At 43.8% G+C, this 27,934-nt stretch overlaps 1 protein-coding gene across 1 annotated transcript in view; it reads right to left on the minus strand.

The window, feature by feature from the left end:
- The window catches only part of YES1 (YES proto-oncogene 1, Src family tyrosine kinase), a 274,675-nt gene that overhangs the window by 29,584 nt on the left and 217,157 nt on the right, over window positions 1-27,934 (minus strand). Inside the window, exons 4-6 of the mRNA XM_085605813.1 lie at window positions 17,676-17,774; window positions 15,798-15,901; window positions 15,566-15,715 (exon numbers count right to left, since the gene is read on the minus strand). Coding sequence (XP_085461939.1) covers window positions 15,566-15,715; window positions 15,798-15,901; window positions 17,676-17,774 — 353 coding nt within the window. The remainder of the gene's footprint in view (window positions 1-15,565; window positions 15,716-15,797; window positions 15,902-17,675; window positions 17,775-27,934) is intronic.

Consider the following 27,934-nt stretch of genomic DNA (forward strand, 5'->3'; position numbering starts at 1 on the left):
GTCAAACTCCTAACTTTACTACTACTAAATGCCTTCTGTGAATACCAAAAGTAGTAAGTTTAGGATTTTGTCTTAAGTTAGTTCTGTGAATCGGGCCCTTTCTCACTAAGATCTGTGGGTTCCCATACATTGAGGAGACACCAGCTCGGAGTGGGGATCAGTTCTATCCCTGTGACTTCGGACATCTTTCGTGTGATGGAATCCCAGTATTGTTTTATCCTAGGGTGTTCCCAAATTATGTGAGCTGCGCCATAATTGAATTGGGGAGGTGTTTCTTTGTAAGATGATACCATTTTAACACCAACACCACTATAGCTGAGGGTTTAAAATCGCATTAATTTGACACCTGCAAAGACACCACATAGGAAATTTCAGGATTTCCACTCCCTGAGCCAAGAATCGAAAAGCTAGGCTGCATACTGAGGCTAATCACAGAGTAGAGAAGGTAAATGAGAAGACAGACAATTCACCCAAGGATAAAGACCTGCAATACATTTTCAAAGACTTACCAGGGTCAATAAAAACATCTTGACAAACAGAGGCAAAAGGGAGGAGGAGTAGATCTACCATATGCAAATAATTTGAATGGTTCCAAAATCCTGGACAAAACGTAGTCTTCATTGAAGTAGATACCTACCCAATGTTCCACCGACTTAAACAATTCTCTCATCCCAGGAGTGGTATACTGCCTCTAGAAGGCATAACCTTAATTTAATGGAGGAATGTCTCAAAATAACCCTACATCTACCGACCAAAACAAACTAATCTTGATCATGGGTAACTTTAACTTAAGGTTCAACAAGCTGGACTCAAAATCTGCAGTTGAACATCCTGGAGAGACCACCTCCCCCCCCCCCCCCCCCACCCCCCTTCCTGCCTACAGCAGGAAACACAGGCAACCTCAGATTGATTCTTAGGCTATCAGTGGAAATCTGAGGGTAAACTTGTTTTTCCTTAAATTAGATGAGGTTATGCTTTGAAGTAACATTTGTGCAGCCCATGGGGTTTCTTCCCACTTCAATATAGAGATGTAAAAATCATGAAACCTAATCGGAGAAATGTTTGGCAAAGGGCAGACTGGAGAAGTACTTGCAACCCATGGTGATTACAGGCAGAAAGCATTTGAAGGTGTTTCCAGTAGTACAGCACTTGCAATGAGAAGACTTGCCCTCTTTCGTTGTATCTGATAACAATGGTGATCGGCAGCTTACCAAACCTGCCAATTGAAGATCATGTTCTAGGGAATTTCAAGGAATTTCACATTCAAGTAAGTTAAGAACACAGTGTCTTAAATTCACATATCCCATGATCGAAAGCCAGTGGAGGAAATACATCAAAGGGATGCTAGAATCAAATGTGTGGCATGCAGAAGAAGTTGTGCTGCCCCATTTAAGCCAAGACTGTGCAAGTAAGACTTTGGGAGCCAAAGATTGTGGGAGGGAGGTTACAATAATCACGTCACAAGACAGGCAACAGGACTGATGACCGAAGAAATTCAATTAGAGAGGGTAAGACAAAGCAGGAGCCTCATCATAAGCCAGAGTTGAAACAAAACAAGCAGAGGCCAATGTTTATCGAACTCGCACTCTGCATTTTTTACCACTTTAACTGGTATGGGACATTCACAAAGCGCCATTGGCCAGAAGATGGCATCAGGCATCCTCAATGCTGACAACAATCTTGGTCTTGACAGAGTTGAACTTGTGCCAGTTACTGCCCAGTCAACCCTGGAACTACAACTCACACTGCTGACATCCAAGCGGCTCCTATATGCATTCCTGGCCCAGCTAGATTAAGGACCTGGGCATTACACATGTAAATTAATAAGTAAAAACGATGGGAATCGATCAGGTGAGCCAGTAGCTCAACACAGATATTGGAAAGGTGGGTGGCCAGGTGGGGGAGAATTGGGGAGGAAGGACAGTCGTTTGAGCTGATCTGACAAAAAGGCCCAAGAATAGGATCGCTTAGAAAATGGAGTCAAATACTGTTGATAGGCCAAATCGTATTAGAGTCCCGACACCACTGGTGCCAGAAACCATGTCACTTAGAAAAAGCACAGGGTGCAACTCCAACTGGGCCATAAACCCACCTGGAAGGAGTTAAGGCAGTTGCTTATTTCCAGACAATTGTGGAGATGAACCTGTTATTAGCTTCTTCCAGAAGACTCACTGTAAAGACATTACCAACAGGGGGCAGGGTGGTGGGGGAGGCAATCTCTTTAATAATGCTGAATGTTTCTTTTTGGTCATTGCAGGCTTCTAAAAAGTGACTCAATAGGGTTTTATTGTGTTCTATTTTATTAGGTTAGTGTATATAGTCAAACTAGCCAGAGTAGACAGCAGAGAAGACTACACTGCACAGAGCACAGCAGAGCAATACGTAGCCCACATGCCGGATTAGCATAGCATGTGGTGGCAACTACTTAGAAGCATAGGCATTCATGGGAAGTTGGAGGAGGTAGAGGAAAAGTTGATATTAGTTCATGGTTGAGAGGATGATGATGAAGAGGCGTGTGCGGAGATCCTTTCTGTAGCATTCTGAGGAGCTGAGCTAATCTTAAGTGCAGTGGCAGTTTGAGAATGGAACACAGGATTTATATTTTAGTCTACATATTTTTCTTTCTGAAGGCTAATTTAAATTACGCAACAGTGTTTACTGTAGATTTGCTGGTATTCTGGAACAGAGAGAACCAAGGTGTTGATCTGCGGCAGTTATTCATAATGTTCAGTTGCTAGAGGACAATATTTCCAAACTCAGGAAGACACAAATCATGAACAAAGTATAAACTGCACAAACATTTTCAGCACAGGCTCGGTCAGGTGGTACGGGGGGTGGGCATCTACAGTTTCCTTAAAACAAAAAACAATGGATCCACCTAGGTCCATATTTGAATAAAAGACTTCAGAGTTTAAATAAGCTTGTGGTGGCAGAAACCAAATGGAGAAAATAAAATTACCATGATTTCAAACGGACAATATTTAATGTATCAGTATGTGCAGCGAGAGACCAGGTCAAGAACGAACAGGTTACTTCGCTTAGGTAACGCTCTTTCGAACAGACTCTGTAGCTGTAGATTCCTCGCCGTTTGAATATTCCCCAGGCGTCATAAACTTCTCAGCAGTACCGCTGTGTGCCAGTAGGTGGCACTGTGTAGCTCCACACTAACGTGTGAAGCCTATTTAGGCACCACTTTCATGCGCTGTCAGTTGCTTTCGAGACTGTCCATGCCGCGAGACGCAAAGACACAATAGCCAATTGGTTGTTATCAGGGTGCAGATTGCTAGAATCTTATTAATGGATAGAGTCACAGACCGTGGAGGATCAGTAAGGAATCTGCAGCTCATTAGAGTCTAGAAAAGCACTACCAAAAGTAAGTATCTTGTTTTTCTGATAGAGACTACTATCTGCAGATAGTCATGCAGGACCGTGCTGGGAAAATGTCTCTCTCGGCATTCCAGACTATCCAGATAATAGTGCTTCATGAATGTATGGAGGAAAGCCCAAGGAGCCACCTGGTAAATGGCCAGGGCAATGACTCTGCTTGCCCATGCAGTGGTAGTAGCTTTGGTCCTGGTAGAATGAGCATGCAGTCCTTCCAGAGGCTGATTTTTATCCAATGAAGATCAGAATGCAAAAGCATGATTCAGCACAACATGGTTCTCTTCTGCACAGCCTTGCCTTTTTTCGCTCCAGAGAGCCCTACAACGAGCTGATCACCCACTCTGTGTTCTTTGGTATGATCAATATAAAAGTTTAGAGCTTTCTACTGCCAAATGTTGAAGTCTCTCCTGGAGCGTAGAGGGGTGAGTCAGAGCTCAGAGTGCCAGAAAGGTGATGTTTTGATCAACGTGGTATGGAATCACAACTTCAGGCAAGAAAAAAGCCTGTGCCCACAAAACCAGCTTTTCAGGGATGAAAGTGGTGTATGGTGGGTTGATACAGAGAGCCTGAAGCTCACTCATATGCCATGCCGAGGTTATGGCAACAAGGAACACTGTTTGGAGAGTGAAAAGCCACAGGAACAGTTTTGAAGCGGCTCATCAGAAATGTGAGGAACAAGTTAGGGTCCCACTATGGCATGACAAAGGGTGAGGGAGGAAACAAGTGTTGAAACCTTTCAAAAACGGCATAACAACTAGAGACTTAAACAATGAGGGCTGATCTAGCACTGCAAAAAGGCAGAAAGAGATGAAAGGTACCCTTTAACTGTGTCCAGAGCAACGCCTCGCCAGAGTACAGAGAGAAAAACAAAATGACAGATAACTGTCTGGAGGGGGCCTATTCATTTAGCACTGCACCAAGCCACAAATGTGTCCAAAAAAGAGGCATATACAGTTTTTGTTGAGGGGTGTCTGGCTGCTGAGGTGACCTGCAGAGGAAGGTTGAAGGTGTTTAGCTGTATTCACTCATTCTTCATGCATGAAGTTGAAGACTGGACTTTTGTGAACACCTGAGGGGCACTAGTGAGACCAAATGGGAGCACAGTGAACTGAAACTGCTCCTGTCTTACTAAGAACCTCCAATAACGCTGATTGGCTTGTAGAGGGGGTATATGGAAATAGGTGTCCTGCAGGCCTAATGCCATCATCCAGTCTCCTGGGGTCAAGTGCAACCAAGACCTGGGACAGTGTGAGCATCTTGAATTTTCTTTCTGTAAGAAGTCGTTGAGAGGGGTAGGTCTAAAATGGGATGAAGGCCTACCTCCTTCTTGGGCACCAAAAAATAGTGGGAATAACAAACTACAACCTACTTCTGGTGCAGGCTCTTCCTGCTGCAAAATAGACTGATTGTCCTCAGTCAGTTGTGGGGGGGGGGGGGGGGGGGGGGGGAGCGTAGACAGTGGAAGGTACAGCAGCGTGAAAAGGAAGAGCAGAAAATGTCCCTTCTGAACAAATTGCAGGACCCACCTACCTGTTCGATGTTATGGCCTGCCAACTCGGCAAGAATCATCAGATCCTGCCACCTACTGGGGGCTGTACTTCGCTAAAGGCACTCTAAGGGGATTTGGCTGAAAAGGTTGTGCGGGTGTGGTAGTAGTAGACCTTGACCGCAGGGGTGGTGTGCACTACTGCCTTGACCACAAAGCTGCTGGGCTCCTCAATGAGGATGGATTGGCTGGAGGTATGGGACACCTCTGCTGAAGCTGCAAAAGGAGTGATAGGTCTCATGCAGTTGGCCAGGAGAGACAGATAAGCCCGGGGCGGTGCTGTAGTCCTAGTCCCTTGGAACGGCTCAAGAGTGGAGTCTGCTATGTCCCCATACACCCAAGTCTGGCCAAAACGCATATCCATGAGGGGTGACTGGACATTACCTGAAAAACAAGTTATTTGCAGCCAAGCGTGGCAGTAAATGGTGACACTGGTGCCAATGGCCCACTCATTGGAATTGGAGCTGTCCAAGCCACAACAAATTGTGAGCTTGGCCAGGCCACAACTGTCCTGTATAGCCTGAGCAAGTACAAGTCGGAGATCTTCAGGAAAACCTGGTTGGACTTGAGCCACCGAATCCCAAATGGTGAGGGAATAGCATCCCAGTAGGGAACTGGTATTGATAGATCGAAGCATCAAACTGATGGATGGGAAGAATCGCTTTTCAAATGTTTCCACCACTTTAAACCCTCCATCGTGGAGGAAGGTTGGGGGGATAGTAGTTGAGAATGTGTTTGGATTAGTCCTGCTGGTGGCTACTTGCACCACCAAGCTTTCAGGGGAGGGGTGCCGAGATAAAAACACAGGATCGATCAGGGTGGTGTTGATGTGCAATTTGCTGGTTGACCGAGGCCAGAGCAAGGTTTGGCCCATGCGCCCAACAAGGTATCGGTAAGTGCCTTGTTAAAAGGCAAGAGGGGTCCGTGGATGTTTGTCCTGGCTGGAGGACTTCTGTCAGGACATTACTTTTGACTTCCAAGGTGGGGAGCTGGAGGTCAAGGACTTAGGCCGCTCCACGCATTACCATGGAATAAGAAGCACTCTTCTCAGTGGTAGGCCCAGTGGGTGAGAGGAGCCCCGACTCATGGGAGGTTTCAAGGTCACCATCCTCCTGCAGGTCATCTAACAATTATCTTCCTTGTATGTCTGGCCAATTTCATCACCCGCTTCATAGTCATTGTCAGAATTTGTGCTGAACAGGATGGCTTCTACGGCTGCCTCAGTTGGGGTCAAACCTCTGCATGCTCGGCATATGAGAGGACAATTGGGACCTTGTCTTCAGGCGTCGATGCAGTTGGAATGCATCGAAGTACCAAAAACTAGCTGTGGTGCTGGAGGCAGAGCCGAAACTGGAGCTGGAGGAGGCTCTGTTGTAGACTCAAAGGGTCCATTAGTGCCAAGGTTAAACCTGCAGGTGTTATGACAGGTGGAGAAACTCTGCTCCGTGGGGCCCGCAGGGGAGCCAGATAGAGATGGGAGGAATCCAAACAGTCAGAGCATGGCCTCGCAGGACTCTTTGGATGCCCCCAGAAACTCCGGTTACGCTGGGACGAGTTGCAGCATAGGCTTCAAAGTCGAGCGAATTTGGGGTGGAGATGTATATTGCTGCCTCCCCTCTTCCAGTACTTGGCAATGTAGTTTTATCTCACGGTCTTGTATTGTTTTTGGATTTATCAACAAGCTGTCATTGCAGGCCTTACAGTCATGACTCAACCCCAGGACCACAGGCATATGTGATGAGAATACATTGGACATTTATTTGTGAAAGTTCTTACAGGGCTTAAACCTGTTGTTTTGGGAGGTAACATTTCCCTTGCACAATGTAAGTAGAAATTTTAGTTGAGGTAAGGGTCTCAAAGAGACAAAGGACACTCTTTGAGTAGCCGCGTGCTCTATAAATTCCATTTTCATTTCATGTAGCTCCGGATCAGAGTCAGGTGTAGCAGAAAGAAAGGAACTGATGTCATACTGCAGGAGTGCCACCTATATAGGCTCCATAGATCATTTCAGAACACTGCACCACCTTCCGACGCACAGAGGTACTGCTGAAAAGTTTCCAGTCTGACGCCTGGGGAATATTCAAAAGGTGAGGAGTCTGCGGCTAGATGTCTACCAGAAGTGACCCACACTGTCAGTCAGTCAGTCACTCACTCCACTGACTGGCTTAGTCATAAGATTTTAAATCACAAAGTGAAACCCTGAACCACCATGGCATTAGAATCCTGAACCTAGAGATGGATGGTCTGACACATTCCACTGGGTGTACATTGAAATAAGCAGGGGCACTAAATTCAACAGCTTCTGGGATTTCATCTCAAGGAGGTGCCGTACTTCATGCGTAGCTCTGCCCTGTGATAGATTTAAATTTCCTGGTTGGTTGTACAGTATGGAATTTTACTTTTAAAGAGTCAACATGCAGCATCTCTCTCCCTCTGCCAGTAGTCTACACCTTACAAGCACTTACAACTAAGACCATTTTGATGGGTGAAGATCTGTATTTAGGCCAATTGGTATAGTCCTGCACTGCAAGTGTTTACTCCAAAAACAAACCTGTACTGTCCTCCTAAATGGGAGCAAAGAGGTTTGTACCATACAGATGAAGAACTGACCAAGTAATCTACAAGTTGACTGAGTAATGATTTACAATTAAGTTTCCATTTTGCACTTCTCAAGCAGGAAAAATTCCACAGTTTTCACACCCCAAACTCCTTGCACAATTAAATCAGAGAACAGAAGCCCTGTCCAAATTCACCTCCCTCCGCCCCTCACAACAACTATTTATCTCAGTTGTCATACAATAAGCACATGGACTTCGAATAGGAGCACTGGAGATTCCTCCTAGAACAAAACAAGCATTTTCATTGCAATCGGTCTCTCCTTTGGGACCTTATATGTATTTAGCTATGCAGCTCATTAGCCTGGGTGCTGAAACATCTACTGTTCTTTAACATGGAGGGAAAGTAAGCACCAAACTGCGTGACACGCCAGGTATGAGAACACATGGAAAGAAATATTGCCTTTCAGCGGAATATGGTATAGTCCAAAGCTCTGTTTTTAATATAAAATCAGTGCCTTTGGTGGTCATATCACTGAAGATACAAGATTTGAAAACGATATTATTGTCTACGGGTGCTCGTGGAAGACAATTTTTATGGATTGGAATCTAGAGAATGCTAAAGTGATTCTGGTATTTTACTGACCTATGCTGGTTGTTTTCCACCAAGAAAGTTAAATACAGGCAGTTGCCAGAAAAATAAAAAAAATAAAGTCTCTCAGCACAAAGCAATTCTGGTATTTTACTGACCTCTGCTGGTCGTTTTCTATCAAGGCAGTTAAATAGGGGCAGTTGAACAGAAAAAAAGTCCATAAGCGGGAGCAGACAAGTCCTAGGGCTTATCTCCAGAGCCCACATAGTACATGCACATACTTGTATATAATAAGTATATACTAAAGTATAGACAAGAGGTCTCGAATGCTCGACCTTACAAGGGGACACAAAGAGCGGGCAAATCACTTGAAGCTGCAATTTAAAACAAGCATTTGCAATGCAATAGGTCTCGCATTTGCGAGACTGAGCTACTGGCATTGTAAATGACAAACCTTTTATCTATGTGTTGGTTTTGAAAACAGATAAATAAAAGGCATTGTCATTTACAATGCCAATAGCTTAAAATTTCGTAAATGCGAGACCTATTGCATTGCAAAGGCTTGTTTCTCTATAGTTCTTGGCCTTCCCTTCAGCACTCGGATGTCCATGTCTGGTGTGCTCTTTATGAAATACATAAGTCTGCGGCAATTGCTTGAAGAGTCGTCACGTAAATTATCAATTTAGTACATAACCAGATGCAAAAGGTGCCGCCCACTCGCCAGTTTACCAACCCGTATGAACATTCCTTTCATGACAGTTAAGCTGTGCGATGCACCGTGTTCCGTCTGCTTGCGTGCACATCCGTCGGCATGATGCCCTCTCCCAGGGAGTGACGTGTATCCGTGGGAGGAAACGTTACTTCTTCTTTTCAACCACTTTTCTCCTCTTCATTGATTCCAATACAATGCTAATGTAAAACAAGTGATGACTAATGCACACTTGTGGGCGAGCTTGGAGGATTCTCAGCCTTAGAATATTCAGTAAATCCATCCGATGAGCAGGAGGCAGATGCTTTTCGATTCATAAAGTAGCAACATTTGGGAGAATTCATCAAAGCCGCCCTATTTACAGTCGTATCACTGTGAGTGCGCGAGGTACCCAGTGAGCGCGTTGTGTTCCTTTGTAGGTTCGGCCTACCCTCCCTGCTTATATCTGGGATGGAGGAGAGGTGAAAGGAGGGGCTCAGCTATTACAGGAAGGGTTGTGTGTAGAGTGCAGGGATTGGAAAGGCTGGCTGGGATGACAAAAGCGCATGGATTGATTAGAGAAACATTGTGTTACATTTGTCATTGATGAGCAGGTGCTGTCATTGGCTGGTGCAGGTTGGACGGTTTTAGTTGTAGCTCAAATAAGCATTGGTTTATCTCCCCACTGGTCATGCAGTCGAGCTCAATGGATAACAAGCAAAACAGAAAGCAGCTCCGGGCTGGGGAGGAGACCTGGGAGGGCGAGGGCTGCCCGCGCATGCGCAGTACCTGTCACTTTCGCGTGCAGCCGGTGCAGACAGCGCCTGTCCGCCAGAGAGGAAGTGTGGGAGCTGAAGTCCCGGGTCCCAGGAGGGGACCCGGGTGAAGAGCGGAAGATAGCAGTACGGGGCTCCCATGCCTAAGGAGAGAGCCCCGCGTCGTGCTGGCAGTAGTGGAGCTGGAGTGCTCCGTAAGCCGCCGTTCAGAAGGATTCCCCCCCGCAGACCGGGTGAGTGGGGGATTATCCATATGTCGAGTTTATAAAAAAAAAAAAAACACAAGCGAATGTGAAACTGCATGCTGGCTTGCGAGGGAAGAGGGACAGGAGATGTGCACGCCGCGTGCCTCAAGCGCGTACACAGGCTCCAATCCGCCAAAAGCCTGCGCGTGCCCATCTCCTGTCCCACTTCCGAGGCAAGTCAGCAACAATAGATCTCGCTGGCGACAGCAGCGCTTTGCGCTGCGTTCGCCAGGCGAGACCTAACTAGCAAGAAGACTTAGAACTTCAAGTTGTCTGGTGATCAATGTCCAGCAATGTTATAAGTTGAAAGCCTTTCCTCCTACAGGTGTGATTTGTTTCTCTACCAGCGAATAAGGAAGGAATGGGAACATTAGAGTAATGGGAGCCAGCAGGGACTGTGCTGGGATGTGTGACAATCAGAATTGTCTCTAAGAATGGGGTTCTGGATTTAGAGTTTTGGCTATTGTACACAACATTATGGGATCAACTTGCTTTCTTCTAGACCTTACATGACATTTTAAAAGTACTAATTTACAGGACAAGAGCAGGTCTGCTAATGAAATTATTGAATAAATGGTGAAAATTATGCTTTACTTGTGTGGAAAGGGGCTAGGTCTTTTCAGACCAAGACATTCAGAAAAAAGTGGCGAAGTGGATAATGTGGCTATTGTTGCCCTTAGTCCTCTGTCTACTCACCATCAATGTACATGAATCTGTCAAGAAATGACAAAGATGGAAGACAGATTGTGTTGCAAATTGGACTGGGAGAGGTAGAACATGGTTCATCTTAAAGGATGTTCATTCATCCTCCTTAGTAACAACCTGCACCAGAATGGTAACGAGACATGTGAAGGGAGATGGAAGGGGTGCACCAGTGCTGGAGCAGAAGCACCCTCAAAAAGGGCTATATAGGAAATACCGGACTTCTGTATCAATGCTTTCTCTGCATTATAACCTAAGAGTAAGTATGCATAATTGTTGCATAGGAAGGGTCTATGTTTGACTGCAAAACACAATATACTTGGGACTCCCTGAGTAAACTCAAAGTGTAGAATGTTCAGAAATGCAAAGAAAGACTGTCAAGGGCAGAAAACACTGCACTCTATCAGAGACGGGCATTCATGCAACACTTAACTAGCTGTCACTAGTGTATCTTCGAGGTACAATCTTTGGTATGCAAAATGTGAGAAGTTGGCCTGGCATATGCTGTCCACTAGTTATAGGGGACACCTTGCACCAGTCCAATTCGACTCTTATGGTGATAGGTTAAAAGAAAACCTTTAAAGAAAGCTATCCTAGTGGTAGCTGTGGAGAACAGCCTACAGGCTAAGTCTTGAAGGAGTGTTAAGCTTATTGTTTTACCATAGATAACCTCTTGAATAACCAAATGAAAGAGTAGTCCACACAGGTATATATATAAAATATATGTATTTATTCGAAGAATAATCCCACTAGTCTCTTTATGAGGCTGTAGGTAAAGATACAATTCAAACAAGCATTGATAGTTACAATAAATAGCACTGGAATCATAGGGCCCCAGGGGGGGGACCAAACCATATATCAAAAAATTGTGGTATAAGAACCACGACAATTCTACAGACAATGCCTAGGGCATTTAGGGTCGCTGGCCCCTTGTGAAACCACCCAAGGTAGTGAGGAAGGGGACGCACAGGAGACGCGTGCAGTGGTATAAGTTACTGTCGGGATCTCTATTAAAGCCTATGGAGAATGTCGCGGTTGAATTTTACAAGATTAAAAACACTTCTAGCAGGAGTTCAAGTTCAAGAGTTTAGAGTTAAGCTTTTGAAGGGCCCACACCCACGAGAGTACCGAGGTACCACTGTTACCTGCCCCAGGGAAGCCGGGTGCATATGTCGTTTTCAATGTCGGGTCGCAGGCTGATTTTCAAAGGCAAAACTTGAAGAACTGCTGCTAGCAAGAAACGTCGTCGATGTCGTGAAGATTGAAGATGTAGATATTGAAGAGAAGACCTGAAATCAGAGGGGACAGAGTCTGGGTCACGGCACAGTGACCAGGGGGCTCAGGAGAAAGAGCCCTTCGATGTCGGGTGCTTCCAGGTGGAAGATGGGTAGCTTGGATCGTCAGCCACGGGTTCCAGGAGGCTTCAAGGAAGGCCAGCTTCTGGAGGGCGACTGTCCCATGAAGGATGAGGGTCGCTGCGGTGTTAGTGTCCGGATTGGATCCACTAAGCCTTGGCAACCGCAACCCACGCAAGAATCACAAAACAGCTACTGGTGCAGACCCACAAGGTCTGAGCGAGGTCTCCAGTGAGGAGACTGAAGAGCAGGCCTGGAGCAACCAGGGGAACTCTTGGAAGGGAAGTGAAGATTGACCTCCGCCAGGGCCCACCATTCGAGAGACAAGGGACTGCGGGAGGCAGCAATTTGGCGTGCGTAAGGATGCGCCCACGGATCTCCGGAGCGGGCTAGGGCGTCGATCTTTGGCACAGATGATGCTGAGAGGTTGGCTCAATAATGGGCCAAAGCACAACTTCCCCACTCGTCGGGGTCGTGTGCTGTGCAAGAGGTGGCCGGTGTCCTGGGGAACTCGGCAACCACGGGGTCCACGGTGCTGAGCTTTGCTGTGCACACTCACTGGCCTCTGGGATGCTTGGAAACCCACCTCAAGGTAGGTAAGAGTCATCAATGTCCGTAGGAGCAGCGAAGTTCCAACCGAGTCACTTGCAGTGTTTCAGGTGCCTGCCAACCAGGGAGGTAACTCCTTTACCCCAAGGGAGATTTCTTCATTCAGCTGTGCGGCAGCAAGTCGAAGTTCAAGTCTGTAAAGTCCAAGAATAATGTGAGGCTCTGGGGACCCTGTATTCACCTTTATCCAAAGATTAGGGGAGTGTCCAGATCAGAGCCCACCAATGAGAGTTCAGGCGGGAAAGGGTGGCTACACCCTCTCCCCTTTGTGTGGTTTCTCACCTGGGCAGGGGACAGGATGCCCCTGAACCGGTTTGAGGCGGTGTATGCAGAAGTAGGCGCTGGAGAAGCCTACGTGCAAGTCTGAAAGACATCCTATGGTGCACCCATCCAGTTCCAATCCACATAGTCTGTCTGGGGAGGTGGGAGCACCTCCCTGCAACAAGATCCCTATTGTCCAGCTGCCGTGGCTGGAGTTCTGCCCAGCAACAGGCAGCCAGTCGTGTGGGTGGTGGGTAGCATCCATTTTGTACTACGTGTGCACTTTTAAATTGGTGTCTAAAATCTGCCGCTTTTACCATATCGCCCCTCTAGCAGGGGGGAATCATGCCCTCACTCCCATGGTTGGATTGGCATGATTCCTACACGTTTGACACCAAACACGACATGGTTCTGTGCAGCCACTCTCAAGTTATCACGCTATCGCGATTACTTATAATGCGGTTAAGAGTATATGGTATGGCTGCACTACAAACAACCCAGCAATAGTTTTACGAAGGTTGCAGAGGGGCCCTACTCAGGTAGGGGTTCCCCCTCACACATCTCAGCACCCTGCCTTGTAGGATTAGCAAGGCCTGCCTTAGGGGTGACCTATGAGGATATATGTGTTGTATTAAGTGGGATACAGGATACCTATATCCCTGTAAGGGGTGCAAGCACCACCTTACCCAGACTACAGTAGTGGTCTGGTGGTGTCAGTTTGTATGGCTGTCCCAAGGGTGGCACAATAAGTGCTTCAGCCCCTGGTCGGCCTCTGAGGGACCCATGCCCTGGGTACCTAGGGTACCATCTACAAGGGGCCGACAGGGTGTTCTCAGTATCCAATTGGTATGTACCTAGGGTACTCACATCAGTTTAGAGAGGAAGCAGATAGGCTGGGGTCCTGGATAGCAGGGCCACAGCCTGGCTAGAGTCATAAAACAGTCAAAACATCAGCAAAAAGTTGGGGGCAACTATGCATTCGATGCCACTCTCCTACACAAAACATTCTGAACAGGTGCTATTTATACAAAAATACAATAAAAAACACTAGTAACCACACGATATTACAACCTCCCATCTAACTATACAAATAGTGAATTACAACAGTCATAACATGACAGTGACCCTTCATAAAGACAAGACCTTGAACGCCCTTCAAGAAACACGACGCAAGCCCATGAAATAACCACATTCTTCAAATCCCTGGCATCACACCACTTCCTACAACCTCACTACTCTAGCAAAGACAGGTCAAATGTGGGATCTCACTGTGTATGGAGGTGGAGATTTATAGACTGGCATGATCAGCTTTTTCTTCCCCAGCACATAATTCCACATCAAGCTAGGTATCTTGACATGAAGATTCTATCATTTCTAATGGACAAAGAACTAGGCCTGGGCTAAAATTCCGTTCCGCTCGCGGAAATTGAGATAATTTGACATTTTCGCGTTCCGCGGAGAGCGCGAAAATGTCAAAATTTCCGCAATCCGCATTTTACCGGAATTTTTTTGCTTGCTCGCGCTGTCAAATAATACATTTTCGCGTGTGCGCGATCGCCTTACCTGAATCCCCGCGTTCGCCGACAAGTTTTCCTGATCCGGTCGCGTTCTCCATGAGATGTTGGATTGTTGGTAGCCATTTGCGCTGTCGTCGCGCGATCATGTCTTTCTTCTCGCGATCATGCACCGCGAGACAAGTGAAAACAAGATGGCCACGCCCGTGAGCAACCGCATGGGTAAGTTGGCGAGCCGCGACCACGCAAAAAATACCGCGAACGGGCGGGAAAAAAACTTCTGCATCTTCGCGATATTTCCGCGTGTTTGCAGGGATTTTTAACATTTTCGCGATAATTTGCGAAAGTGAATTTCGCAAATTCCGTTCACCCCTACAAAGAACACACATTGATACCTCACTTATCACTAGGGTCATTGGCCATATGGTCAGTGTTGATCAGCTTTCAACTAACTCCCCCTCATGGGATTTCCTACCAGCACTCTCAAAAAATAATTTAGATGCTAAAATGATTCATGGGGGCTTTATTCTATCCGCAGGCATAAATCACAGATCAATGACCTTACAAGACTGCAGGTAGGCTGCTGTAAGCATAAACTATGGGTAGGTGGCTCACACATGCTGCGTACTGTCTCTTAAGATAAGTGTTGAGAATAACCCAGTAAGGAAGTCAAGCCCCCCCCCCCCCGTCCCAAAAAAAGCATTGCAAAGCTATGAAAGGAGTCCTTAACGAAAAAGAAAAATGAGTTCTCTGAATGTGAGCAGTGGAAGATAACAAGTCATCCATTCAAAAGTACGTAAAGAAGCTATCCTCCAGGGGAGGAACAGACAGGGGAGGGAAAGCCAATGATTAAGAGGCATGCAAATCAGAGTGACAAGCAAGAAAATCAGTGGTAAGCAACGGGCTGGTGCTAAGCCCGGTCTACGCTTCTGGTATGGTCCACAAGAGGTCTTTCCCAGACAGTGAGACATTTAAATCAACCCCTTGTTAGAGACACAATTGTAAAAATAGACCATATCATAGGTTGCCCTGTTTCACTAGCCCTTGAAAAAAACGACTTCTGGAATAGATGTAAAGGGGACAGGGAGCTCATCTCCTATTATTCACTTATTTAAACTTCAAAAGGTAGCATTTAAGTAATATTATTTGGCATGAAGAAGAATGATGTTGGAGAGTAACAATGCATCACTGAATGTTGAAAATGCCGGTCAAGAAAGACAGTTTAAAAGGGTAAATATCTAGAAATGTAAGAGACCAATTTGGTATGCAATATAGTAATTAAGTAATATGTGGATTCTGACTGAGCACCACGCTTCATCGCAAACAAACCAGGCCTACCTTTGTAATGTTTAACCAGCTTCTGCAGCGACTCGAACTGTGCCCTGGTTGTGATGTAGTATCCACCATTGTCAAGTTTTCTGATTTTGTAGTGTTTCACATTATCTCCCCTCGCCTCGTCCCAATCTCGTATAGAAAGGGAATATGCACCTAAGGAGCGAGAAAAATATGGCTGATTAACTTAAAAGTGAGGTCCTCGAAAAGTGGTGCAAAAAAAAGTAATTATATTTACCTTTAGTGGTTTCACTTTCTCTGACCAAGAAGGTCCCTCTCTGGTTCCCTGGATTTAGCAATAATCGCTCTGCATCTTTTCTTCCCATTTTTCCAAAATACCATCTGAAAAAAGTAGGCACGTTTACTTAATCAATTAGCACCAAGAAGCCCATTCCAGAACAACCTTATACTAACTTTCCAGTGACCTGTTTTAAAATGCTGACACAAAAGTCAGAATTTTTTAACACAGGCATCTAAGTCCTTACATTTCTTCCTTATATACCTTCTGATCTTGTAAGTTTGGGGTTTTTATTCCTACCGCTTCTTCTTTTCTCTTAACACCTACCCCCACCTACTTCTCTCACCTACGCAGAATAGCATTACGCAGATAAACTTCTAAAGTGCAGCACGTTTTAGAATAGAAAACATGCTTTCGGCAAAGCTAGGAGGCTGAGAAGCTGACACTTTAAAAGAAAATTACGAGGAAAAAAACGTCATTTATGCTTTTTTGTGCATAAGTGGATGAGGTGTATAAACAGTCAAATATTTCCAGCCCAAGGCAACCCCAAAACAAAATATGAATTCCAACATATACGTGAGTAATCAAAACAGAATCACAGGGAGCAGAGAGAGGCCTTTTGTATTTGTGGCTTTACGCCACATTTCTTTTGTTTGCATGCCACTACATGATGTACTCTCTGCTCAGCTGGATTCACTTGCTAAAGGGGGAACTTTTTTCTGATCTTATGGATACAAAATGGCAATTGCATACACCATAATATACATCAGTACTTATAGACTTCTCCCTTAGGTTCCCTCGGTTCTTCAAAGTCTCCCTTCACTTCAGAGACTGCAGATCTGAATCATAGTCCCACGTTTTCCCATCATAATACCTCAATATGCCTCACTTTGCTTTTGAATCTATATGCTAAAGCCATTGAACCCATATGATAAAGCCATTAAACCCAGCTGAAAATCGCACTCAAACTACTTCACTTTCCTTTTATCCACCACACTCCAAGGGTGGTGGTGGTGTCTCAAAACTCGCCACCATAAAGACGACAGTAGGGACCTGAAGCAAAACTTTTATAGCCCGAATCACAGAAATTATTGTGCACGTCAGCTTAACTTGGGTACATAAAAAAAGTTACATTTGCAGATGGAATTTCCATATCCTGATTCACACGATTTGTATTTGTGGATTTTTGTGACCACAAATTCAATTTACTGCTTGAGGAAATCTGTCAATATGTGAGATGCCACATTAGCATAGGGTTGGAGTGGAAACATGGGTATTGCCGCAAGAGAGGTAAAGGCAATCCTGCGAAATGCTTAAAACACCCACAAAGGAACTTTGTGGGCATTTCCTAATTTTTTTCTACCCATTTCCATTCTGGTAATACATGAATTTACTTCCACATAAGGTACGAGTGAAAGTGTTTCCAGTCCCAATAAATGGAATACACAACTTCCCTTAAATCTTCGGTAGGAAGTGAAAGGGTTGTTCCAGTGGGAAAAATATTTTCCAAGTACAGAAAAAAATTTACAGTTGCTAATGCATAGTCGTTAAACTTACTCCTGCAAATTGAATGGGGAGGTAGAAGTAAACCTGGAAATTTAGGAGTTGCATAGATTTACTTGCATATGGTTGGGGATCTTCGTGAACACCATAAAAGTCAGAAATCCACAGAAGTAAAACTAGGATGGATATAATTCTGCCCCCCAAAAAAGTAGCGTATCAAACCCTATGATTTTAAAACAGGCTGATCGGGATTATGCGAAGCAAAGCGACTATTCTTAAGACGTGGCATGTAAGTGGCTTGTGCGGAGAGTTTAACTGCATTTGCTAGCTTAGAGACTAATGGAATGAGATCTCAAATTGACCATGACATCTTACTCTTCGGCTTGAATAGAGTCCGCTGGGGCGACATAATTGCTGGGGATGTATCCAGTTTTTCCAGTCGCAATGGATCTTGCTTCCCACCAGTCTCCCTCCCTGTAATAAAAAAAAATTGTTTGCACATCAGTGACACCATTATCCCCAGAGCGGATTACAATTTAGGGAGAGTTTGTGTCAAATTGCATTATATTCACTGCTGGTATTCTATACAATTCAGAATTCACACTGAACATGCCTGAAGCTAAAAATTACAATCACTGGCAGAATGTCACACAAACAACACTACACAGCTGTATTATAGTCAGAGCGCAGAAAATGTATTCAGTTAAATCGTTGGGTCTGCCAAAGTCTATGTGCATCACGTGGGCTTCCACATGGTCAATAAAAAGTTGTGAAACAAAATTAACTGGATACCACGAGTGCACAACCTTACTCCTTGCGAGGCAGGCAATAGATTTGCCTTAGTAATGCACCGATGCTATAGATATGCGCCGAGAGTTTCTTTAAAGATGCATAGCTTTCTCACTATAACACTATTCCACAGTCAGTCATCTGTACATGATATATACACCACGTGTGATTTAATGGCCTAGTGTGAATAGGGTGCATTGCACTCTCCACGGCGTTCACGTCACTGGGGTTCACAGAAACACAAATCCGCATTCTTTTAACGTGTCCAACTGTTCGACTCGAAATGTTTAAAATTAGCCGCATACTATAGAAAGGATTAGCTGTCAGTGAGCGACTTACCCTTGCCTGCGAAAAAAATATATAGAGATCTTAAATTTATACACACAAGAAATAACCTAATCCCACCAAAGTCAACAATGCCTCCCAGAACATCTGCAGCCTGTCATACTAGCTGGAAGTGAGGGAATGGGCACAAATGAATTTAGATTTTTTGTGTGTTCACGAAAGGTAGAGGTATGGGTCAATGTGCACCGCCCGGTAAAAGCCAAGGGTTCTCCAGAGAGTACTTCAGCACCACACGCTATGGCCACGCAGACTACCACAGATGTACTACAAACCGCAAGAGATGTCCAGGTATTGTCATGGTCTCCACTATAACAAGTACACGCTTCTTTCAGTTCTGTGGAGGGAAGACCTATGGGTACATAAATGTTCTAAATCAGATTTAAAAATGTGGTTTATACCTTGGGCGTAAGGTTTGTTAGTGAATTTCAGGGTTTATAGTATTATAATTCAGTCAGTCAGTCAATTCACTTTATTCAATACTTATGTAATAAGAGCATAAATGTTCTAAATCAAACTAAAACATTTGTGTTTATACCCTGGGCGTAAGATTTGTTAGTGAATTTCAGGGTTTATAGCATTATAATTTTGTCAGTCAGTCAATTCACTTCATTCGATACTTATGTAATAAGATCATAAAAGCCAAGTAAAACAGTATTTCGTAAAAAATTTGTTGCATTCACAGTTATGAGACAGTTGATAAAAATCCAGCTGATAAAAACATAGGTTTACAATTCATTCTTGGGTATTATACAATCACTTGATCTTCCGTGTTTGAATTAAAAAAGACGCCACAGAGAAGCAAACCATAGGATCAGGCAAAGATTGCAAGAAGTACATTTCTACACGACATTGTTTAAAATGATATTTACGCATCAGTGGCAATATAAATCTTTTTGCGGGGTTCCAGGTAAAATTTACAAAAGAAGAAAATGTGCAAATTTGATTGTGCAGAAACACCATCGCAAGGACAGAATGGTAAATCATTTATGGAATAAATTCCTGCTGGATGGGCCAACATACATGGGATAGAATTCAATCGAAATCTGATTAAAAAGAATCTATGGCGTGAATTTGTCACAGTGAATAAATATGTAGATGTCCCTTCTTGTGCCATTGGTCCCTCTAGATATAATTTGACCGATACTTTTGTGAGGCTTGTTATCAATCTGTCATATTTTGGCAAATGTGAATGCTGTCCTATCATTTTGCAGTGCTGTTCTTTAACATGGCAAAGTGGATCCGCAAACAAGGGACCTGGTTCTCAAACCACATGTTAAGGTGTGAACTGGTCCTGAATTTACAGGGCCGATTCATTCGCTTGAGAATATTCGGATGCAGGACCTGCTTACTGAAGGAAGAAGAGCTTTGTGAAACAGGGCCCTAATTAAGCATGTCTCACTCCTGGGAATTCAATAGGAAGCTAAACACAAGTCTGGAGTAAGACACCTATGCTCACAGAAAAATCTTTGTGATTGGGACCACATGTCTTCTAGTCAAGAAGTAGCAGCTTAGTAGCTGGTGGCAAAATGGCAGTCTGGTATGGCTTTCAGAGTCTCTGGTGGAAGGCTGTTGAAGTTTCTGGTACTTCTTAGTGTCTTAAAGTATGTATTGGAAATTGGAATGGGATAATCTGTGAGCAGAAGGTTGGCCCGGGAAACTGCTGTATCTTGATGTGGTCTGGACTGTTGTGGGGGAGTCTATGTGACAGACCGCCTGTGCGGCTTAGCTGCGCAGAAATGGGTAGGCTCGGACGGGTTATGGCACAGGAGTATGAAGGTAACATGCTACAGTAAGAATAAATGCTAGAACACATGTGTATTTAACAAACAAAAGAGGATTTCAAATGGAATGAGTGGAGCCGGGTCGCAAGCGGCCATAGTTGACTCAAGATCCAGCCCCTGGTTAGGGGTGGAATGAATACCTGGCTATTACGGGAGAGGTGCTGAAGATGGATGGGTGAGAGTTTTTATCGTTGCGACTTTGCCTTTAACAGGGTAAATCCTGCACTTTGTGTCTACAGGAAAAGTGTATTATGTGATACAACTACTGAGATCTTTGACATCTGAAGTTGAAGTAAGTATTCCTGTGATTACACGACTAGCCAAAGTTACCTGCTGCAGGGCAACGGAGGACCAATCTTGGCTGACAATTTCAGGGAAACCGAAAATTAAATTTTTAAGCCTAATCTTGCCAGAGGTGCAGGGTGAGGCATCACTGGTTAGATGATCTGAAAAGGACTATTTCAGGAGGCTATGTGAAGCAACAAAAGAAAATGGAACTACGGTCAGTAATAAGAAGGTAAATGCGCAGTGCATCAGTGGAAGTGTTACTTTAATACGAATTAAGACAGCCCAAAAAAAAGGGTGGGAGTCAGAGGTGTCCACATGTCCAAAAAGTATACACGATTATTTGCACACTGCTTGAAGTGCAGTACGGATGTTGCAAGGGCGACAAAATTAAGGGTTGTTAAGAAAGAAGCTGCTGTTGATGCGGGTTTCCTGAAAACTACACTGCTTCTACTAAATTCATTCCGCTCTTGGATGCATTTAGGAATAGGAGTGTGTGTAAGAAGTGGTCACAATCCTGCTTTTGCAGTGTGGTGCCTAGCGGAACTCACCAACAGTGCAATAGTTCAGATCTAACCATGTTAAGTCACAAGTGGGCTAATCTGCGCTGGTGAATAGTAATGTGCTGCTCCTGGGTGTAGCCTCTGCCATTCTGTAACTCAGAGGTAGCCTAGGATTAAGAGATTATTTTATAAGGGTCAACAAACCAGTGCGAAATCTGAAATGGATCACCGCAACTGTTGTGTTAACTGTGTAACTTTAAAGTTACAGGACTGAGGACTGGATTTCCAAGAATGATGTGGTCTCCAGCAAGTGAAGAGGTCATGACCACACTAGAACCTTGCAGTTTCACTACTGGAGAATCACTCAGCAGGTGAAGTACAGCAGCAGAGTGAACCTTCTGCACTCGCTGCAGCCATGGAAACTCTGACTTACTTTTCTGCACTAGCACAGTGGCCAACGTCTCTCCACTCAACAGAGGGAGGACGCAGAAGACCAGAGAATGGAAAATAACGAACAGCCCGCGTGCTGTTTCCATACGTCTCGTGCCAGAGAGGGAAGTGCGCTCACGCTCTCCCTTCCTGAACTGGTACAGAGCTTAGCTTGCCCTTTGGCTTCCCTCCTCAGCAGATAACATTTACATTTTATTATTAGGAAAATATAAACACCAAGCATTTAGTTATTCAAGCTCAGACATGAATATGGAAGTATATCAGACAGATCACCTTGTTTTTACACAAGAACAGAATAATTAAATAGAATACAAAAGACCTCTCAGTATGAAAAATGAGATCATTCTGTAGGCAAACTTCACGTCGAAATGTCTGGTGGTAAAACATCCAACTAATGAAGAGCTGCCGCCCAATGGAGGTCCACCAGTGCAGAGGCAGGGCTTCTGCTTCCGGATAGGATCTATCACTAAGACTTGATCTTAAGAGCAGCCTCCACCTCCTTTAGAAGGGCAACACACCAAGCAATAATGCCCTTATCTGTGGATGGCAAGCGAGCAGGGGCATCTCAACAGAAAGGCGTGGCTTGACAAAAAGAAAAGTGCTGAATTTATGTTATCCCAGGTGTAGCCACAAGTTGTGGCTATTACATGATTGAGTAGAGACTCACATGGACAAGTACACCCTTGTGTGCCAGAGACCGGGACATAAGCTAGATTACGGGCCTGATTTAGATTACTCCGTCACAGATATGACGGATATTCCGTCTGCCGTATTACAAGTGCCATAGGATATAATATACTTGAAATACTGCGGACGGGATATACGTCACATTTGTGACAGAGTAACCCAGCTCGCCACACTCTAAAGCAGACCCTAATTCTATTGTATCTAAATACGGTTTTGCATACTTACAGGGCCACTGCCAGCCACAAAGCCCCATGTAATAACACCAGTTTACATAGAACACATCATATAACCAGATAGAGCAACCATACGCTCAGGGATGGCCATCACACACCTTTGAACAACTACATATCCTTAGGTACAGGCATGACATGCCCTGAAATGCCACTATATGCCCATTAGAAGGTTGTATGCCCAGATTCTGCGTTTTAGGGTCAGATACAGGCTCACCCACCCAGTTACACTACACCCACCACATGCCAGGTGCAGATTCCATACTTTGCGCGCCTGCCTTTGTCTTCTGTAAGTTTATAAAGGTATTACACTATGCTGCAGCAGGATGGGCATTGGCATTTCACAGCCTGGAGACAGAGGAGAGGGTGCATGGGAAAGCAGACATGTCTGAGGCTACTCTCCGCACCGGAAGTGACGCAGCGCTGGCTCCTACTCCGTTGGATCACCTGCCACCCTCCAGTTCAACACTTCCGGCTGCGAAAGACTGAATTTCAATATTTACTTCTACACTGATATTCACCATCGAGGCCAAGCCTTTTGTGATCCCCTGTCCCACCTTCTTTCAGCCGCAAACACACATTTTGCTGTCTTAGCTGCAGTTAAATGGCCTCCTACTGATATTTTAAATCTGAGTCTGGGAGGATAAGATAACCAAAAAGAAAATCTTCCCTTTCTAAACGCATGTTTGAAAATGCCACCAGGTACTCTTTTGATACTTCCCTGAAGCGTTGTAATGAACTAAATACTTACTTATGCTAACCCCATAAACACAACGCAATTGTAATGAAGCCATACTGATGTTTTTAACATTATGTACAGTCACTTTGTAACGGTCCCTCTGAACAAACCACAATATATCCAAGTAAGCGAAGGAAGCAGAGCTTGAGTAAGAGGGGGCAGACATATATGGATTCTGCGGCCTATACTGCCCGAGTCAATCAATATGTGAGGCGAAATTCAGACAGAATCCCGGCGCCATTTTCATCCAAATAATACCCAACTGAAGTGCGTTTTTAACTTCTCAGTGGGGGATACTACGTCATGATCTCTCTTAACCCTTAAATCCTAGCAGGTACAGTTTAATTTAATGAAACATTTTTCTACAGTGCGAACTCATCTTTCAGCCACAAAGCGGTATACAAATAACTGAATATTACAAAATACAACATGAAACAAAAAGCCAGAAAATATCAACGTCTTCCAGCCACACAACACATTAAAGAGGGAAAACGATCATTACTTATAATACGGTTCAAACAAAAAAAAAATATATTTGTAGTCATATTTTGTGGCCAAGCCTATTTGTTGTTCATGCTGGTTTCCAGAGCGCGAGAGCCTTGCAGAGGGTACAAGCCGACCACGAAAGTTAAATTCGACTACAAAAATAATGTTCAGTATACGAGCTCTGACAGCGCTCACGCGGCTGGTCGCTGACCACCCAGAGGATTCCCAATAGACTTGTAAAAACTAATGCTGCAAGAGGGCCCTCGGAAACCACAAGGGGCAGAAAAAGCCTCAATTGGTTTTCAATCCTCAAAGTTGCAAATTAGCTGTGAGACACTCTTAGGGATGTGTGCTGAGAAATGTTAATTAAGGAGGCAGGCCAATGGTGGGCAGCCGGGACTGAAGGCCAGGGCTGAATTGAGGGATAAGCAGCGCAGAAGGAAACAGTAAGACTCAGTCTTGGTGGGAGAGAATTAAAGAGAAATAGAAGATATTAATGAAGGACAGGCCACTATTCAGGGTGGAAGTCCCAACATTCTTAGTTATCCCCATAGAGCGTCTGAATACCATTGAATGAATGGAAATACAGTGTTTACTGACCACAAAAGTCCACCAGGATGTCGGCTGCATTTAAAGATAGGAAATGGAAGAAGACCAGACAAGCCCTTGGAGTACACCACTAGAAAGAGGAAGACATGGGAGAAGGTAGAATAATCATGGTCAGTCAAGAAGGGAAATCCTCCACTGTGTTCTACACACCTATGATGGGTTAAAAGTACAGGCGTTTTATAAACACACCCATTAGGTGGACACAGGCTGTACAAAATTAGGTAGAAAAGTGATATGGTAGCTATCTGCTACTATGTAAACTATATAACAAACTAACACTCCGTGGATGATGTCATCGGTACTGTCATCAATGATGTAACTTGAGATATCCGTGGTCATAAATGATGTCATGAGTAATGAAATAGGAGAGATCATAAGCAGTACATGGCCGGCGCATGTTATAGTTAGCTCTGCTGACTATAGCTGGTGAATTTCTGTGGGTTTTTTTTAGCGCAAAACATTTATGTTGTCTCAGACCTATTTACTCAACTATAACATTACTTTAACCTTGGTTTTTTTCATTGAATTTCTAGTTTTTTTTTTCTTTTTTAAATAAAGCAATGTTTTATTACCATTTGTAAAGCCAAACCCCCACCGCACACAGCCATTGGACAGTCTTGGTCTGTGGCTAGGCCCTGCAGCAAATCCCCTACAGGTAGTCAACCTCACGCAGTGCAAAAAAAGAAGCAGAGAACTCTGGGTAGTTCCCAGGTACAGGTGGAGAGCAGCCCCTATATAGAGAACCCTACAACACCAGTGACACTCTGAATCTGCTCACGTCAAATGTCTGTTTTTAGCACAGTGCATCCACACCGCGCTAGAAAGTGACAGCCTCTTGTCAATTTTACAACTAAGTCGTTAAGCTTAGGATTAGCACAGTGCCTTCCACGCCGAGCTGAAAAAATTACAAAAGTCTTTTATCACTTCAGGCACAGTATTATAGCTTTCACGTAGTATAGATTTGTCCAGACACAAGAGGGCACCCAGTACAAGTCAAACCAAAACGACACCTCTCTACTAACTACAGCAAAACACATCAGAGGGTGGTTTTATTCATTACAGGTTGGCTTGGGTGGTATTGAACTATAACTATAACCTGGACTCTCGCCATGCACTGCTTCTTACCTCAGATATTACTTCACTCATAATATGTTCTATGACATCATTGATAATATCACTGCAACATCTGAAATGACATCATTGATGACAACAGCGTGTATGGCGGGAGTGCATGAAATGCAAATATGAATCTAAACACCCTAGGCAGTCAAATTATTACATGTACATAATCATAACAACAATAACCTATTCAAAAGGGGACTCAGTGTGCACAATATTTATAAAAACAGGTTTGATTTTTATTTTATATAAATTACAGGAAAAGTATCTTCATTAGAAACCAATGATGTAAGTATAATCTCAATTTATCATACAAAATTACAATACATAAAACACAAAAAATATACGTGACAGATCAATAAACGATATGACAGACGTAATTACACATAAACAAAAACAAAGACAGTGGCTGTAGCTGAGATCTTCTCAACGCGCATTTCGACGCTACAAAGCGCCTTCATCAGGAGAGCCACAAATTCTTTTCCCTTTGTAAATGGTCGGGAATATATTGCTGGCCTATGAAGGTCAATTATAGGTGTAAAAACTACATTTATGCTGAAGATGGAAGATTCCAATGGATCCAGAAAAGGAATATTTTAAGCCAATAAAAACTCAAGGAATTACTGAAACGAGACTCCAACATATGAATAATGCGGGTCAAAAGATAAGCCCCAGTATCCACTGTATTGATAATGTATGCGCAGTCAAGCCAGGCTTTAAATGATTACTATCACGTAATGAAAGGTTGTTTCCAAAACGCACAGGATGTCGAGCACCGGAGTATAAAGTGACGAGCTACACCTAGATAACGGACCGCTTGCATAATATCACTGCAACATCTGAAATTACATCATTGATGACAACAGCGTGTATGGCGGGAGTGCATGAAATGGCCATTATGTTACAGATATTTGTGTAACCCTGTATTGCTATTTGCATGCCTTGCAGGGCTGTTCGATTTTCTCCATCTTCATTTCCTGGTCTGGAGTAGTCAGTCACAGATCTAAATTGGTTTCTGATCACTTTAGTTCGATCGTCACGAGCTTGGTGCTTTGATGTATATGCCTGATAGTGAGTATTTTGGGATCATGAACTGTTTTGGAGTGCAAATACAATTAGAACACTGGAATGGTGGGAAGTCCACTGAGGAAAATGAAGTGACTGAGGGCTAATAATGGCTGGTCTAAGCTTTCTGTTCCACCATTTCATTTCAATGTTTGTCTGATTCTCCCTTTTTAATTCAGAACATTCTGGCCTCAGTGGGTGGTATGTTCCAGAGCCTTGTAGCCCTTCCACCTTGGGCTATACCAGTTTTTAAGGGCCCTCTTCCTTGTAATAGGCCTCTGCCTACGGCTCGCGTCTACAACTCGGGTTCAGGGCCTTTAACAACTGGTAGGGACCTCAGCAGCAGGCTGTAAGGATAAATCACCCAGACATGTTAGTATGAAAGATTACCCAAGCACTGGAACCATACCTTTTAATTAGGTTGATGGAGTAAACAGAATTCTAAGATTAAGTGATATAAGGCTGTCTTTAACAGGTGAAATTCCTTCAAAGTTAAAAATGAAAGGAGGTTTATAAAACTATTTTTTTTAAACTGTAAAAAGAGTGATTAGAGTTGGATGCTAACAGAAAGCTAATGAAAATAATTATGAGGTTCCACAAATGGGGGCATGGGGGGTGGGGGGAGTCAGTGAGGTTAAGGAAAAGTGTTCCATGACATCTTGTATAAGCGAGAAGTCAAGTAAATGTATCCAAACAGTCAGCGCTATGATCTGCGAGTTAAATGTTAACAGTCAGCGATGGTAACTTGAAATACGTTATTAAATGGTGCTAAGCAGATGTCCTGGTAATCTCTCTTTTCATTTAACACTCATTACCGTATACACTAGAACACAAAGGACATTAATACTTGCGTGTTTCGAAATTGAACATACTGGGAAGCCTGGTGCTGATTAGCTTGGCACAAAAGCCTTTAATAAAGATTGCACTAATGCTCATAGCAGGAACATTTATTTTTAGACCACAAAACAGTACATGGTAATCCACTTTGACAAAAAAAAAAAAATGTTAATTTGGCATAATAGAATTAGAGAAATGATAGCAAGCACAAACCTAAAGAGAACACTAAATATATATATATATATTAGCATAATATGCTTTTGCATCATTTCATGACATTTTTGGAATGTTATGCCAAAAACATAGCACAAAAAACACCACCTACTCATGTTCTGGTATTTATGTTGTTCTTGTGAGCTCCCACTAAAATCAGTGCATATTTATGCAACCTAACATAATAGCGTAGTTTTGATAAAGAAGAACAAAATTAAATTAAGCAAGATTACGTCAACATAATGGATTTTTCAGCCGGGCCTAGTAAAACCACAAAACCCTCTTATCTCTTAAAGTATTTTATTTATCTAAGTGCTTGTGTAGGTATTACTGACCCTACATGTTGGACCTGTCCCTTCATGCAGGGTTATCCCCAAACCTTTTGCCTTCCTCCGCCTATTTTTCTGACCTTCTTTTTGTCGACTTTAGGATTCTACTTTACCAGTGCTCAAGTGCATGTGCTCTCTCTCTAAACAAGGTATGATTCGTTTACACC

The sequence above is a fragment of the Triturus cristatus genome, chromosome 5_1, assembly GCF_964204655.1.
Source record: "Triturus cristatus chromosome 5_1, aTriCri1.1, whole genome shotgun sequence".
In the NCBI taxonomy this organism is placed as follows: domain Eukaryota; kingdom Metazoa; phylum Chordata; class Amphibia; order Caudata; family Salamandridae; genus Triturus; species Triturus cristatus.